At 35.2% G+C, this 12092-nt stretch overlaps 2 protein-coding genes across 2 annotated transcripts; both read left to right on the plus strand.

The window, feature by feature from the left end:
* Positions 1-302: 302 nt before the first annotated feature.
* Positions 303-4063, plus strand: LOC132064246 (probable linoleate 9S-lipoxygenase 5). The gene is given in 10 exon segments (XM_059457159.1): positions 303-549; positions 777-1069; positions 1164-1404; positions 1533-1874; positions 1970-2055; positions 2172-2279; positions 2371-2415; positions 2417-2679; positions 2783-3046; positions 3162-4063. Coding segments are annotated over 10 exon segments (2589 nt in total). The 5' UTR covers positions 303-356; the 3' UTR covers positions 3916-4063.
* Positions 4064-7425: 3362 nt separating this feature from the next.
* Positions 7426-11853, plus strand: LOC132064244 (probable linoleate 9S-lipoxygenase 5). Its single transcript, XM_059457156.1, has 9 exons — positions 7426-7682; positions 8445-8722; positions 8971-9211; positions 9295-9621; positions 9712-9797; positions 9989-10096; positions 10181-10485; positions 10570-10833; positions 10935-11853. The coding sequence occupies exons 1-9, from the start codon at positions 7514-7516 to the stop codon at positions 11686-11688; spliced, it is 2532 nt and encodes an 843-aa protein (XP_059313139.1). The 5' UTR covers positions 7426-7513; the 3' UTR covers positions 11689-11853.
* The last annotated feature ends 239 nt before the right edge of the window (positions 11854-12092 follow it).

Genomic DNA, 12092 nt, shown 5'->3' on the forward strand with positions numbered 1-12092 from the left:
GTGAAAATTGGTAAAACTTTCAAGAATAATTTTTTGAAGAAAATGGGAAAATTGAAAATGTTGCTATCAGTCATGTTTCATGTGCTGCAAATTTCTACGTAGTATTTTTTAAGGATATAGATTATAGATCAATAGTGACAGCTAGAAAGGAGGGTGGCTTCTCTCTCTCTCTCTCTCTCTCTCTCTCTCTCTCTTTTTTTGAAACATTTTCTTTCCTTATTTTTCAACTAGCTACTAGTACTTATTTTTTGTTATAAATATGAGACATCCAAACTCAAAACTTCACAACCAAAATCACTCTCTTTTCTTTTGTTCTCTTGGAAGGTCAAGAAAGAGTTCCATTCAAATAGTTAATCATGATTCTAGGCAAGATTGTGGATACTATCACTGGAAAAGATAACGGGAAAAAGGTGAAAGGAACAGTGATATTGATGAAGAAGAATGTTTTGGACTTCAATGACATAGGTGCCTCTGTTGTTGATGGAGTTGTTGAGTTCCTTGGCCAGAAGGTCTCTCTCCAGTTGATTAGTTCTGTTCATGCTGATCCTGGTTAGTACTTAGTATTACTTCTCTGTTTCTAGATTTGTTCATAAATGATTTTTTTTGCCGGGGAAGTTAAATATTTGGCCGCTCGGTCAAAAATATTTAGAACCGATAGTCAATTATGTCTCTTTCTTTAGTGTATTGAGCTGCCCTTTTTGTTTAATCATCTCTTTCTTTTCATAATCAACCTTCGTTATACTACTTCTAAAGAAAGGAATCTGTTTCATTTGTAGCAAATGGCTTACAAGGGAAACACAGCAATCCAGCATACTTAGAAAACTGGCTTACACACATCACTCCATTAGCAGCAGGTGAATCAGCTTTTAGTGTCACATTTGACTGGGATTATGACGAGTTTGGTGTTCCAGGAGCTTGCATTATCAAGAACTTACATCTTAGTGAGTTCTTCCTCAAGTCACTCACCCTTGAAGATGTTCCTAGTCATGGGAAAATTCATTTTGTCTGCAATTCTTGGGTTTATCCTGCTTTTAGATACAAGACAGACCGCATTTTCTTCGTGAATCAGGTATTTAATTTGATTCTTTCATACTGCATGTAAAAAGACTTTCTTTATAATGTGTCTAAACACGTACTTTGCATTGTCATAATGGTCAATTCAGGCTTATCTCCCAAGTGAAACACCAGAACCGTTGCGACAGCACAGAGAAAATGAACTAGTAACCTTAAGAGGAGATGGGACCGGAAAGCTTGAGGAATGGGACAGGATTTATGACTATGCTTATTACAATGACTTAGGCGATCCAAACAGAGGCGAAGAGTTTGCTAGGCCTGTCCTAGGAGGGTCCTCTGAATACCCGTATCCTCGTAGAGGCAGGACAGGTCGTGAACCAACCAAAACAGGTTAAGGCATTCACAAAAAATTTCATGTTTATAATTCTACAAGTATAATAATCTCAACTTTTACGATTTTCATGTCTGCCTTTTTAGAAGAGCAAATTGTCTTGACAATTGCTCGTAATTCTCTGCAGATCCTTATTCCGAGAGCAGGATTCCATTGCTTATGAGCTTAGACATATATGTGCCAAGGGACGAGCGATTTGGACATGTGAAGATGTCAGACTTCTTGACATTTACATTAAAATCCATTATTCAGATGCTTCTCCCTGGGTTTAAGTCTCTGTTTGATGGCACACCTAATGAGTTTGATAGATTTGAAGACGTACTTAAACTCTATGAAGGAGGAATCAAATTGCCTCAAGGCCCTTTGCTTAAAGCCATTACTGATGGCATTCCTTTCGAGATACTAAAAGATATCCTTCAAACTGATGGTCAAGGCCTACTTAAGTACCCAACTCCTCAGCTTATTCAAGGTATTTATTTAAATTTCTTCAAGATTTAAAGCATTTTAAAAAGTGTTATTTCTCATGCCTTCAGCTTTTTTGTAATCTAATAATTGTTGGTTTAGAGGATAAAACTGCATGGAGGACGGATGAAGAATTTGCGAGAGAAATGCTGGCGGGAGTCAATCCTGTCATAATCAGTAGACTCCAAGTAAGTTTTAATTCATCTAAATTGCTAGTCTTTGAGGATATCAAGATCTTGTTTAAGTTTACTTCTATTTTCGTGATTATTGTAAGATGTTGGCTTATTTATTCTAATATCGACAGGAATTTCCTCCGAAAAGCAAGCTGGATCCTAACATATATGGCAACCAAAACAGTACAATTACCAGAGAGCTGATAGAGGATAAGTTGGATGGACTAACAGTTGATGAGGTAATTGCTACTTATTTGAGACTAGGTAGATTCTTTGATCAAGTTTTCTTAGTAGATTAGTTGATAAAGAGTTGATACTATTATTTAACAGGCAATCAAGACTAACAGGATATACATATTGAACTACCATGACACACATCATGCCATATTTGAGGAGAATAAACACATCGACAAACACAAAAACCTATGCCTCAAGAACTTTGCTCTTTCTGCAAGATAATGGAACGTTGAAGCCACTAGCAATTGAACTAAGCTTGCCACATCCAGATGGAGATCAATTTGGTGCTGTTAGCAAAGTATATACACCAGCTGATCAAGGAGTTGAAGGTTCTATCTGGCAGTTGGCCAAAGCCTATGTAACAGTGATTGATTCGGGCATTCATCAGCTCGTCTGTCATTGGTAAAACCTGTCATAAAGCTTTTATATGAAACACAACTTACCCATAACCAAATTCAATGTACTGAATAATATTAATTGAAAGCAATACTTGTTGTCTCCTCAGGTTGAATACACACACAGTGATCGAGCCATTTGTGATTGCAACAAATAGGCAACTAAGTGTGCTTCACCCCATCCATAAACTTCTTTATCCTCATTTTCGTGACACAATGAACATAAATGCTTTAGCAAGACAAATGTTGGTCAATTGTGGTGGTTTTGTTGAGACACTTGTTTTTCCTGCCAAATATTCCATGGAAATGTCAGCAGTAGTATACAAAGATTGGGTTTTCCCTGAACAATCACTTCCTGCTGATCTCATCAAAAGGTAAATGAAAAGCCACAAAAATTAAACTCTGTACTAAATCAATATATAAATTCACTAAAGCAACTTTTTTGCGTTATACTCATACTAACATGACCATAATGTTACTCAATTTCAGGGGAGTTGCTGTTGAGGACTCGAGCTCCCCACATGGCATTCGCTTACTGATTCAGGACTATCCATATGCTGTTGATGGGTTGAAAATCTGGTCAGCAATCAAAAATTGGGTAAGTGAATATTGCAACTTCTATTATAAATCAGATGAATCGGTACAGAAAGACATTGAACTCCAAGCTTGGTGGAAAGAAATCCGCGAACAAGGACATGGTGACAAGAAAGATGAGCCCTGGTGGCCTAACATGCAAAATTTGCAAGAGCTCATAGATTCTTGCACCACCACAATATGGATAGCTTCAGCACTTCATGCAGCAGTTAATTTTGGGCAATACCCTTATGGTGGTTACCTCGTTAATCGCCCTACATTAAGCCGAAATTTCATGCCAGAACCAGGAAGTGCTGAGCATGAAGAGCTTAAGACAAATCCAGACAAGGTGTATCTCAAAACAATCGTTTCTCAGTGGCAGACACTGCTTGAAATTTCTGTCTTAGAGGTATTGTCAAGGCATGCTTCGGATGAGGTTTACTTGGGACAGAGGGACTCACCTGAATGGACAAAGGATCAAGAACCACTTTCAGCTTTTGAGAGGTTTGGAAATAAGCTAAGTGATATTGAGAATCAAATTATGCAGATGAATGGTGATGGGAAATGGAAGAACAGGTCAGGGCCTGTTAATGTTCCATATACTTTGCTCTTCCCCACAAGTGATGAGGGACTCACAGGCAAAGGAATTCCTAACAGTATATCAATATAGAACTTTAATTCAACTTAAAAGTATTTCTAAATTCGTTTGTTGTGACTGTTTTTTTTTATATTCCCAATAATATCACCAAATAAAATCTCTGTTTTAAGGAAGTTCCAGTTACATATATTAATAAAGGATGTAATGTTGTAAGCTCTTCTATTATGTGACAGCTTGTTTGGATGGTTGTTACCATTCGTATTGTATTGTTATTTCAAATATGAAGTTTATTTTCATGGTTACTTAGATTTTATCATATTATTAAATTCATTGTCACGTAACAATGCAAAAACTCATTCTACATAATGTCCTATTAGTTTGGTGGGATCGTTACGTTATTTTCTTTCCCCTTATGTTCTTACTTATTGTTTCATAATCCTATTTTCCTCTTAGCTATTATTCTACATAACTCCACCGTTTACCTTATTATACATCCCACCTCAATATTCTGTTTGCTTAACGCTACCTTTTTGCTATCCCTTTTATCATTCTCCATCTATGTTTTTTTTATGCTAAGACGTTTTTGTGCTGATTTTGATTTGCCATTTTGTTTTTTATATTCGGAGTTGCATGAATTTAAATAACTTAAAATATCTACAAGTCATAATTGGTTCTATAAATTAGAAAAGTGAAGTTCTCTTATATTATTTTTTCGTGTTAAATAAATCTAATACTTAAAACAATAAGGGTATTTTGGTAAACTTATTAGTTATTGTACTATATGATACAATCAACTTAAGCAATAAAATGTTATTAAACCACATCAAAGATAGAATTTATTCAAATATTGTATTTACAGAATAATACAGTAAAATACGATACATTATGTAGCAATGTGTAACGATCATTAGAATTAACAAGCTGTATAAGTAATGCATTTGTATCTACAAGAGCTCAGTTCTAGCTTGTTATGTTTCATAATAAGGAGGTGAAGTAATAGAGTACTATATGATATATCCATAAGACTTTGCAACATAACCAACGAACCTCTTTTTTCTTGTTATTTCTTTTGGGGATGGAACCCTTCTTTTACGCGTGTAATAGAAATTTGATGTTAAGTATTTTATTCAGGGGCGGCTCAACATATTTAGTGGCCTAAAGCCACATTATATTAAGAGGCCTTAAGCTTCTTTCTATAAAATTTTTAAATTTTTTGACATTTCTTAAATTATCTTTTTGAAAATTAAAGTTATTAAGTAATCGGTTTCCTCTAATATGTAGTTCTTTTCTAATTAAAATATCACTGATTCATTTAATCTTTCTTGAGATATTAGATATTAGATAAAGAGCTCCTTTTTGAGATTGTATAAAAATTTCAGTTTTTTACATCCTTCTTTTTTGAGTTTTGAGTGACTTGATTCATATGTTCTAGTTGCTATATTTGAATTTTAGCATGTAATAAAAAAGAATACACTTATGGATATACACTTATGGAGTAAAGTATAAAAAGACAACAAATGTGAAATTAAAAGGCATGATTCTAGAAGTTGGTAATTTAGTATAAAAATAAACTTTTATAACTTCAATTTAGTATATTTTAAGCATGTTTATCTATAAATATTCTTTAAATGTTTTTATGGTAAAAAATAATTTAATATAAAAACTTAAACTCTTTGAGACAATAGATAGCTTAGTAGGAAGAAGAAGAAAAATAAAAATTATGAGAAAATAAATCAGAGAAAGAAGATTATTCATGTGAGAATGTAATAAATTGTCTAACAGTGATTACTTGTTACATTACTGAACATTTTTATTTTCTTTCTGAAGAGCTTGTAAATCATTTTATCGTACAATATTCAATATTTTTCTTAAGAACTTAATCATAAAAACTTTTAGTACCACTAATTAAAAAATGGGGCCTTCAAAATGTGGACGCCTAAAGCCTTTGCTTCAGCGCTTGGCCCTTTAGCCGGCCTCCAGCATTTATCACAATCTTATATCACTTTTACATACGTGCAAACTGTAGAGAACCCAAAATTTAATTTTTTATGTGATCCTTGCTTAATGCATAATGTGTCTGTCAGTCTGTATGTGGTCCTTTAAGTCTTTTCTTTTGGGGATAATTATGATTATGGTTTTTGTGTGTCCCACCGAAACATTTAATTTTGACTTTATTCGAAACCAGCAGCGGAAGTTAACTGCATGTCATTGTCAAAAAAAAACCAATGCAACTTAATATATTTCACTAATTTAATGTGCAATTATTGGTTTGTTTTCATCTTCTTTTGCTTATTTAACCAGGAAATTTATATATGCTCCTTACGCGGGGAAGTTACAAAAATTGCAATCTGTTGGTCACTTGACAGATTTATTATCAACATAAGAAATGGTTATGATGTCTTCAGAAGTAAAAAACAGCCAAAAGAGAGACATTTTTTCACGCTTTAGGATTCTCAGCAATTGATGATGCTAACTCTATTAGTAGCATAATTATCTTTTTAATGAAAGAAAACAGTTTTAAGAAGGAACTTAAGAAACGGTTCCAACTTTCTAAGATTCCTTATACACAATGAAATTAGAAAATTTCACTTGAAGAATTTAACAACCCCGCAAGAGAGCAGGGGCGAAGCCGGAGTGGTTGTTACGAGTTCGGCAAAATTCAATGATTTTGGGTCAAACTCTAGATTTATGCTTAAAAATTCATTTAATAAATTATAATAATTTATTCAGAACCCAATAAAAAAAAAATACTATAATTCAGAACTCGTAAAGTAAATTTCTGGCTCCGCCTCTACATAGTTAGGTACCTATTGGAGGACTATAGTGAAGAGTTATAACTAGCTCAAAGAGCCCCTACTTATTTTTTTTTTTTTTTTTTTTTTTTGTTTTTTCCCCACCCATTTAGGAGGATTTATTGTGTTTTTTCCAAGGTGACTCAACCCAAAGAGCCCCTACTTATGTAAATGTGATTTTGGTTTTTTTTTTTTTTTTTTTTTTTTTTTTTTTTTTAAATTTTTTGCACAACAGAGACTTCTATTAATTAGGATGGCACGGTTTTTTCCTTTTGTAGAAACAGCGTTGTCATTGCTATGTCATGTACCAGAAAAAAAAGGGTGTATATTTTAGATGAAAATATGGAAGGCGCTACACTCAAGGGTGTGGCCAAATGATTAAGGAAATAGGTGAAAATCATGGGAAACCACGGGTCAAATCCATGCAGAGACCAAAAAATCCAAGTAATATTGTCATACCTGTTAATCCTCGATAGGCAGAGTTATTATTGGGTGCTTATGTGCTAACATGAGATAATAGCTAGTCAAAGGCATAGTCGAGATATGCGTAAACTGGCTACTGACACCACTATGACATGGTTATTACATATACTAAGACGTAGGGTTAATAAGTGATCAAGAAGCTGCAAAGAATCTTTATAAATTTAATTGATCACCTAGCACTTTAGTTATTAAAGTAAAATTCCATTCAAAAGTGCATTATCTTTCACTAACATTTGTCTATAACATAAAAGTTAAATACGTATCTTGATCATAACACAACCATGTCCTTTGCCTATAAATTCATGGTTTCTTTCATTTGGCCTAAGCACCACAAAACGATCCTCTAGTAGTCACATTTTTGCTGATTGCTTTTTTATTCACTTTACATACAAAGAATGGCATCAAGTAGTAAACTTGAAAACAAAAAGATCAATGGCACTGTTGTCCTTATCAAAAAGAGAGCTTTAGAGCTTGTTCCATCTGAAGTGGTACAACAGCAAGCTTATGAGATTCTTGGGCATAAGGTCAGCCTGCAACTTATCAGTTCTGTTAATGGAGATTCAGGTCATTACTTTTTTCTTTTTTCAAATTATCCTCCATTTTTTATTTTTCATTGTGATTATCCTTTTGCCAGTAGTAAATATAATGAACTTCTAGTACTTTATGTATGTATTGTAAAATAATGATCTAAGATGAATGGGAGCGACATTGTCAGTGAGAATTCACATAGTCGACCACAACTCGCTAAAATTATGGCTAATTTGTTGTTATACTAACATTGAGGTGATCCTTTCAAAGGCGAATCCAGGATTTCAAGAGTATGGGTTCACCGTTAGCTATGGGATTTTTTTATTTCTTTTGCCTTTGGTTCGTTGTAGCTTAGCGCCTATGGAGTTTTTATTTTTTCTTTTGCCTTTTGGGACTTGGGGTAATTAGAAGTAAAGGGAAAAAAAAAGTCATTAGATGTAATATTAAAAAAACACTGGTTTAGAAAATAAAAGCAAAAAACAAAAACGCACAAGAGCTCGAGTTCGATCCCAAGACCTTGAGGAAATAAACATAGTCACTAACCAGTCTTTCCACTCAAATTTGGACTCAGTTTGTGTGTGTTCTTTCGTTAATATTAGATATATTTTCAGAATTATACACATAATATATCGAGTTTAGTTGAGTGACCATGTGTTCACGTGACCCAAATTTTAAGCATAAATTCGCCTCTGGATCCTTTGTCTCTTCGTAAATTTAATATATAACATTGATCTTGTGTAGTATATGCATTTTTTCTTGAATAATGTGATATGTAAGTCGATAATTTTGTTCTTGAAGGGAAAGAAATGAAAGGGAAACTTGGGAACCCAACACACTTGAGAGATGAGAGTAACTCTGGTGATGAATCAAAGTTTAGTGTCACATTTGATAGGGATGAAGATGTTGGAGCTCCAGGAGCATTCATCATCAAGAACTTTAATCCTCGTGAGTTCTTTCTCAAGAAACTGATTCTTGAAGTTGATGATCCAAGTCATGGCGGTATCCAATTTGTCTGCAATTCTTGGGTTTATCCAGCTGAAAAGTACAAATCAGACCGCATTTTCTTTGTGAATCAGGTCAGCATAATATGAAAAACATTGATTATTTCCCAAAAAGCAAAGGGAAATAATATGGAACATTTTTTATTTCCCACCTGCCTAATTACCTTATATTTGGATAATATGGGTTGAAGTTGAAAAAGAGTATTTGAAAGCTAGAACTGTGTCTGGACATGAATTTCACTGGAAAAACAAACATTAATTTTCAAATAATATGTATGTCCAAACGCCTACTTACCATAGAGAACTTTGTTTAATTGATGCAGGCATGGCTTCCAAGTGAAACTCCAGCACAATTGCGTAGGTATAGGCAAGAAGAGTTGGTGAACTTGAGAGGAAATGGAATTGGAAAGCTCGAGGAGTGGGACAGGGTTTATGACTATGCTTATTATAATGACCTTGGAGATCCAGAAAAGGGTTCAACTTATGTTAGACCAATCCTAGGAGGATCTGCAAAGTATCCTTATCCGCGTAGAGGAAGAACCGGAAGGCCACCAACAGAAACCGGTGACTCATTCTGCGTCAAACTCATTCTTTACTACAAGGCATACCAATTTTCTGTATGTCTGATTTCCTCAAATTTTGGACAGATCCTAATTCCGAGAGCAGGCTGCCACTGCCAATGAGCTTTGGCATTTATGTTCCACGAGATGAGAAATTTGCACCCCTAAAGATGACAGATTTTATTGGTATAGCACTTAAGGTCATCGTTCAGCTACTTGTCCCTGAGCTTGAGTCTTTAGGAAACATCAGCCTCAATGAGTTCAACAACTTTGAAGAGATTTTAAAAATTTATGATGGAGGAATCAATCTTCCAGATGATGTTTTGCAGAGAAGTAGTACAGAGATGCTCAAGGAATTTATTCCAAGTGCTGGTCGGGAGTTTCTTAAGTATCCAATGCCACAGGTTATTAAAGGTACTTTTGGATGAAAGAGTAACAGTAAGTCAAATGCCCTTTAGGGAATATTTCCTTTTGCTTTCTCAAAGTTTTACATGGTTGCAACAGAGGATAAGTCAGCTTGGAGAACAGATGAGGAATTTGCAAGAGAGATGCTGGCTGGAATAAACCCTGTCTGCATTTGTCGCCTTAAAGTAAACTAAGATTAACACTTTTTCCATACAATTTCTGATCTTGTCTATATGCAAAGCAAAGAAAAAAGGAATCAAACATAAAGTAACCTTAGTTAACTCGGATTTCATATTATCTGTGTCTCTTGCGACTAAAAACAAATCTAAAGTTATTGATTTTAATTGAAAAATTATGAGTTGCAACTTCTTTGCAGGAGTTCCCTCCGACTAGTAGGTTGGACATGACAGTCTATGGTGACCAAACTAGCAAACTAACCAGAGAACAAATACAAAATCAGTTAGATGGACTCACTATAGAAGAGGTCTTATGAGTTGATTTTGCAATACTTCTGATATACCTGTTTAACTAAATTGGACCTGTATCTAATAAATTTGTAACTTATTAGGCGATCAAGACGAATCAGCTTTTTATATTGGATCATCATGACACAGTTATGCCATATCTGAGGCAGATCAATATGACAAGTACAAAAATTTATGCCTCAAGAACTCTCCTCTTTCTACAAAAAGATGGGACGCTGAAACCATTAGCCATTGAACTAAGCTTGCCTCATCCCGATGGAGATCAAAATGGTGCCATTAGCAAAGTTTTTACACCACATGAAGATGGTGTTGAGGGTTCCATATGGCAATTGGCTAAAGCTTATGTTGCAGTCAATGACTCTGGAGTTCATCAACTAATCAGCCACTGGTGTTTAAACTTGCAAAAAAGGCCTTTATATAGTTAGTTTTGTTATCAAGAACCTCTTTGACAATATATATGTTTTTTCCTCAGGTTACACACTCATGCTACAATTGAGCCATTTGTCATTGCGACAAGCAGGCAGCTAAGCGTGCTTCATCCTATCTATAAGCTTCTGCATCCTCACTTCCGTGATACGATGCACATAAATGCCTTGGCTAGACAGACCCTACTAAATGCTGGAGGAATCCTTGAGCAAACAGTTTTCCCTACAAAATATGCTATGGAGATGACATCAGTTGCTTACAAGGACTGGACTTTTCCTGATCAAGCCCTCCCAGCTGATCTTATCAAGAGGTAATTCACTACTTAATTCTGCAATTTACTTAAAGGATCTGAAAAGTTCACAATGGAACAAATCTTCCTGAAATGGTTTTTTGACTTGTATTGTGTTTTAGAGATGTGGCCATTGAGGATCCTGATTCGGAACATGGTATCCGCCTACTAATCGAGGACTATCCATATGCTGTGGATGGGCTAGAAATTTGGTCAGCCATCAAAAGTTGGGTCCAGGAGTATTGCATCTGCTATTACAAAACAGATGACATGATTCAGAAAGACACTGAACTTCAAGCCTGGTGGAAGGAACTCCGAGAAGAGGGACACGGTGACAAGAAAGATGCGCCATGGTGGCCTAAAATGCAGACCCTCAAAGAGCTGATTGACTCATGCACTATAATTATCTGGATTGCTTCTGCTCTTCATGCAGCCATCAATTTCGGGCAGTACCCTTATGGTGGCTACCTACCAAATCGTCCTTCAATGAGCCGAAGGTTCATGCCCGAGCCAGGCAGCCACGAGTATGAAGAGCTGAAGACAAACCCCGAAAAAGGATATCTGAGGACAATTACACCACAACTGCAGACACTAATTGGAATTTCTGCTATTGAGATTTTGTCAACACATTCTTCAGATGAAATTTACCTTGGCCAAAGAGACAATCCTGAGTGGACTAAGGACAAAGAGCCATTACAAGCATTTGAAAGATTTGGAAAGAAGCTGGCTGTAATTGAGGAAAAAATTATAAAGAAGAACAATGACAAGAAATGGAAGAACAGGATGGGGCCTATTAACATGCCATATACATTGCTTTATCCTATAAGTGAACCAGGACTTACTGGCAAAGGAATACCCAACAGTGTCTCAATATAAAGTTGTTATATTACCAATTACCATCATTTGGCACTAGGCTTCAATAATATGCTTCCTTTATCTAGTTTGTCAGTTAAGACTAAAATAGCACCAGTTTGTGACTATATTATCTAGTGTATTCTGGAAAGATATTTCTACTATCTATGAAAGTTGGTATTGTGATTTTGGAGTGACTGCATTTTCTCTTCCAAGTCTTAACTCTGCACAAATTTGCTAGACACAAAACAGGATACTATAAAAAAGAGAAACACAGATAGCTTTTCTTTTTCTTTCATTTGAACATTCACTATAAGTTTCTTTATCTGTATGAGAAACGCTGACACAATTTAATACTAAACACAGCAAGATACGTGCACTGCTGTGTGCTAATTCAAACAAGTTCACATCAAACCGAGAAAGATAGT

Source organism: Lycium ferocissimum, chromosome 7 (assembly GCF_029784015.1).
Source record: "Lycium ferocissimum isolate CSIRO_LF1 chromosome 7, AGI_CSIRO_Lferr_CH_V1, whole genome shotgun sequence".
Lineage (NCBI taxonomy): Eukaryota > Viridiplantae > Streptophyta > Magnoliopsida > Solanales > Solanaceae > Lycium > Lycium ferocissimum.

Bases quoted from the DNA above. Each gene is read 5' to 3' on its own strand.
- LOC132064244 (XM_059457156.1), top strand. From the start codon at position 7,514: ATGGCATCAAGTAGTAAACTTGAAAACAAAAAGATCAATGGCACTGTT. The intron at 10,097-10,180 runs GTCTTATGAGTT...GTAACTTATTAG, and splicing joins ATGGACTCACTATAGAAGAG to GCGATCAAGACGAATCAGCT. The intron at 10,486-10,569 runs GTGTTTAAACTT...TTTTTTCCTCAG, and splicing joins CATCAACTAATCAGCCACTG to GTTACACACTCATGCTACAA.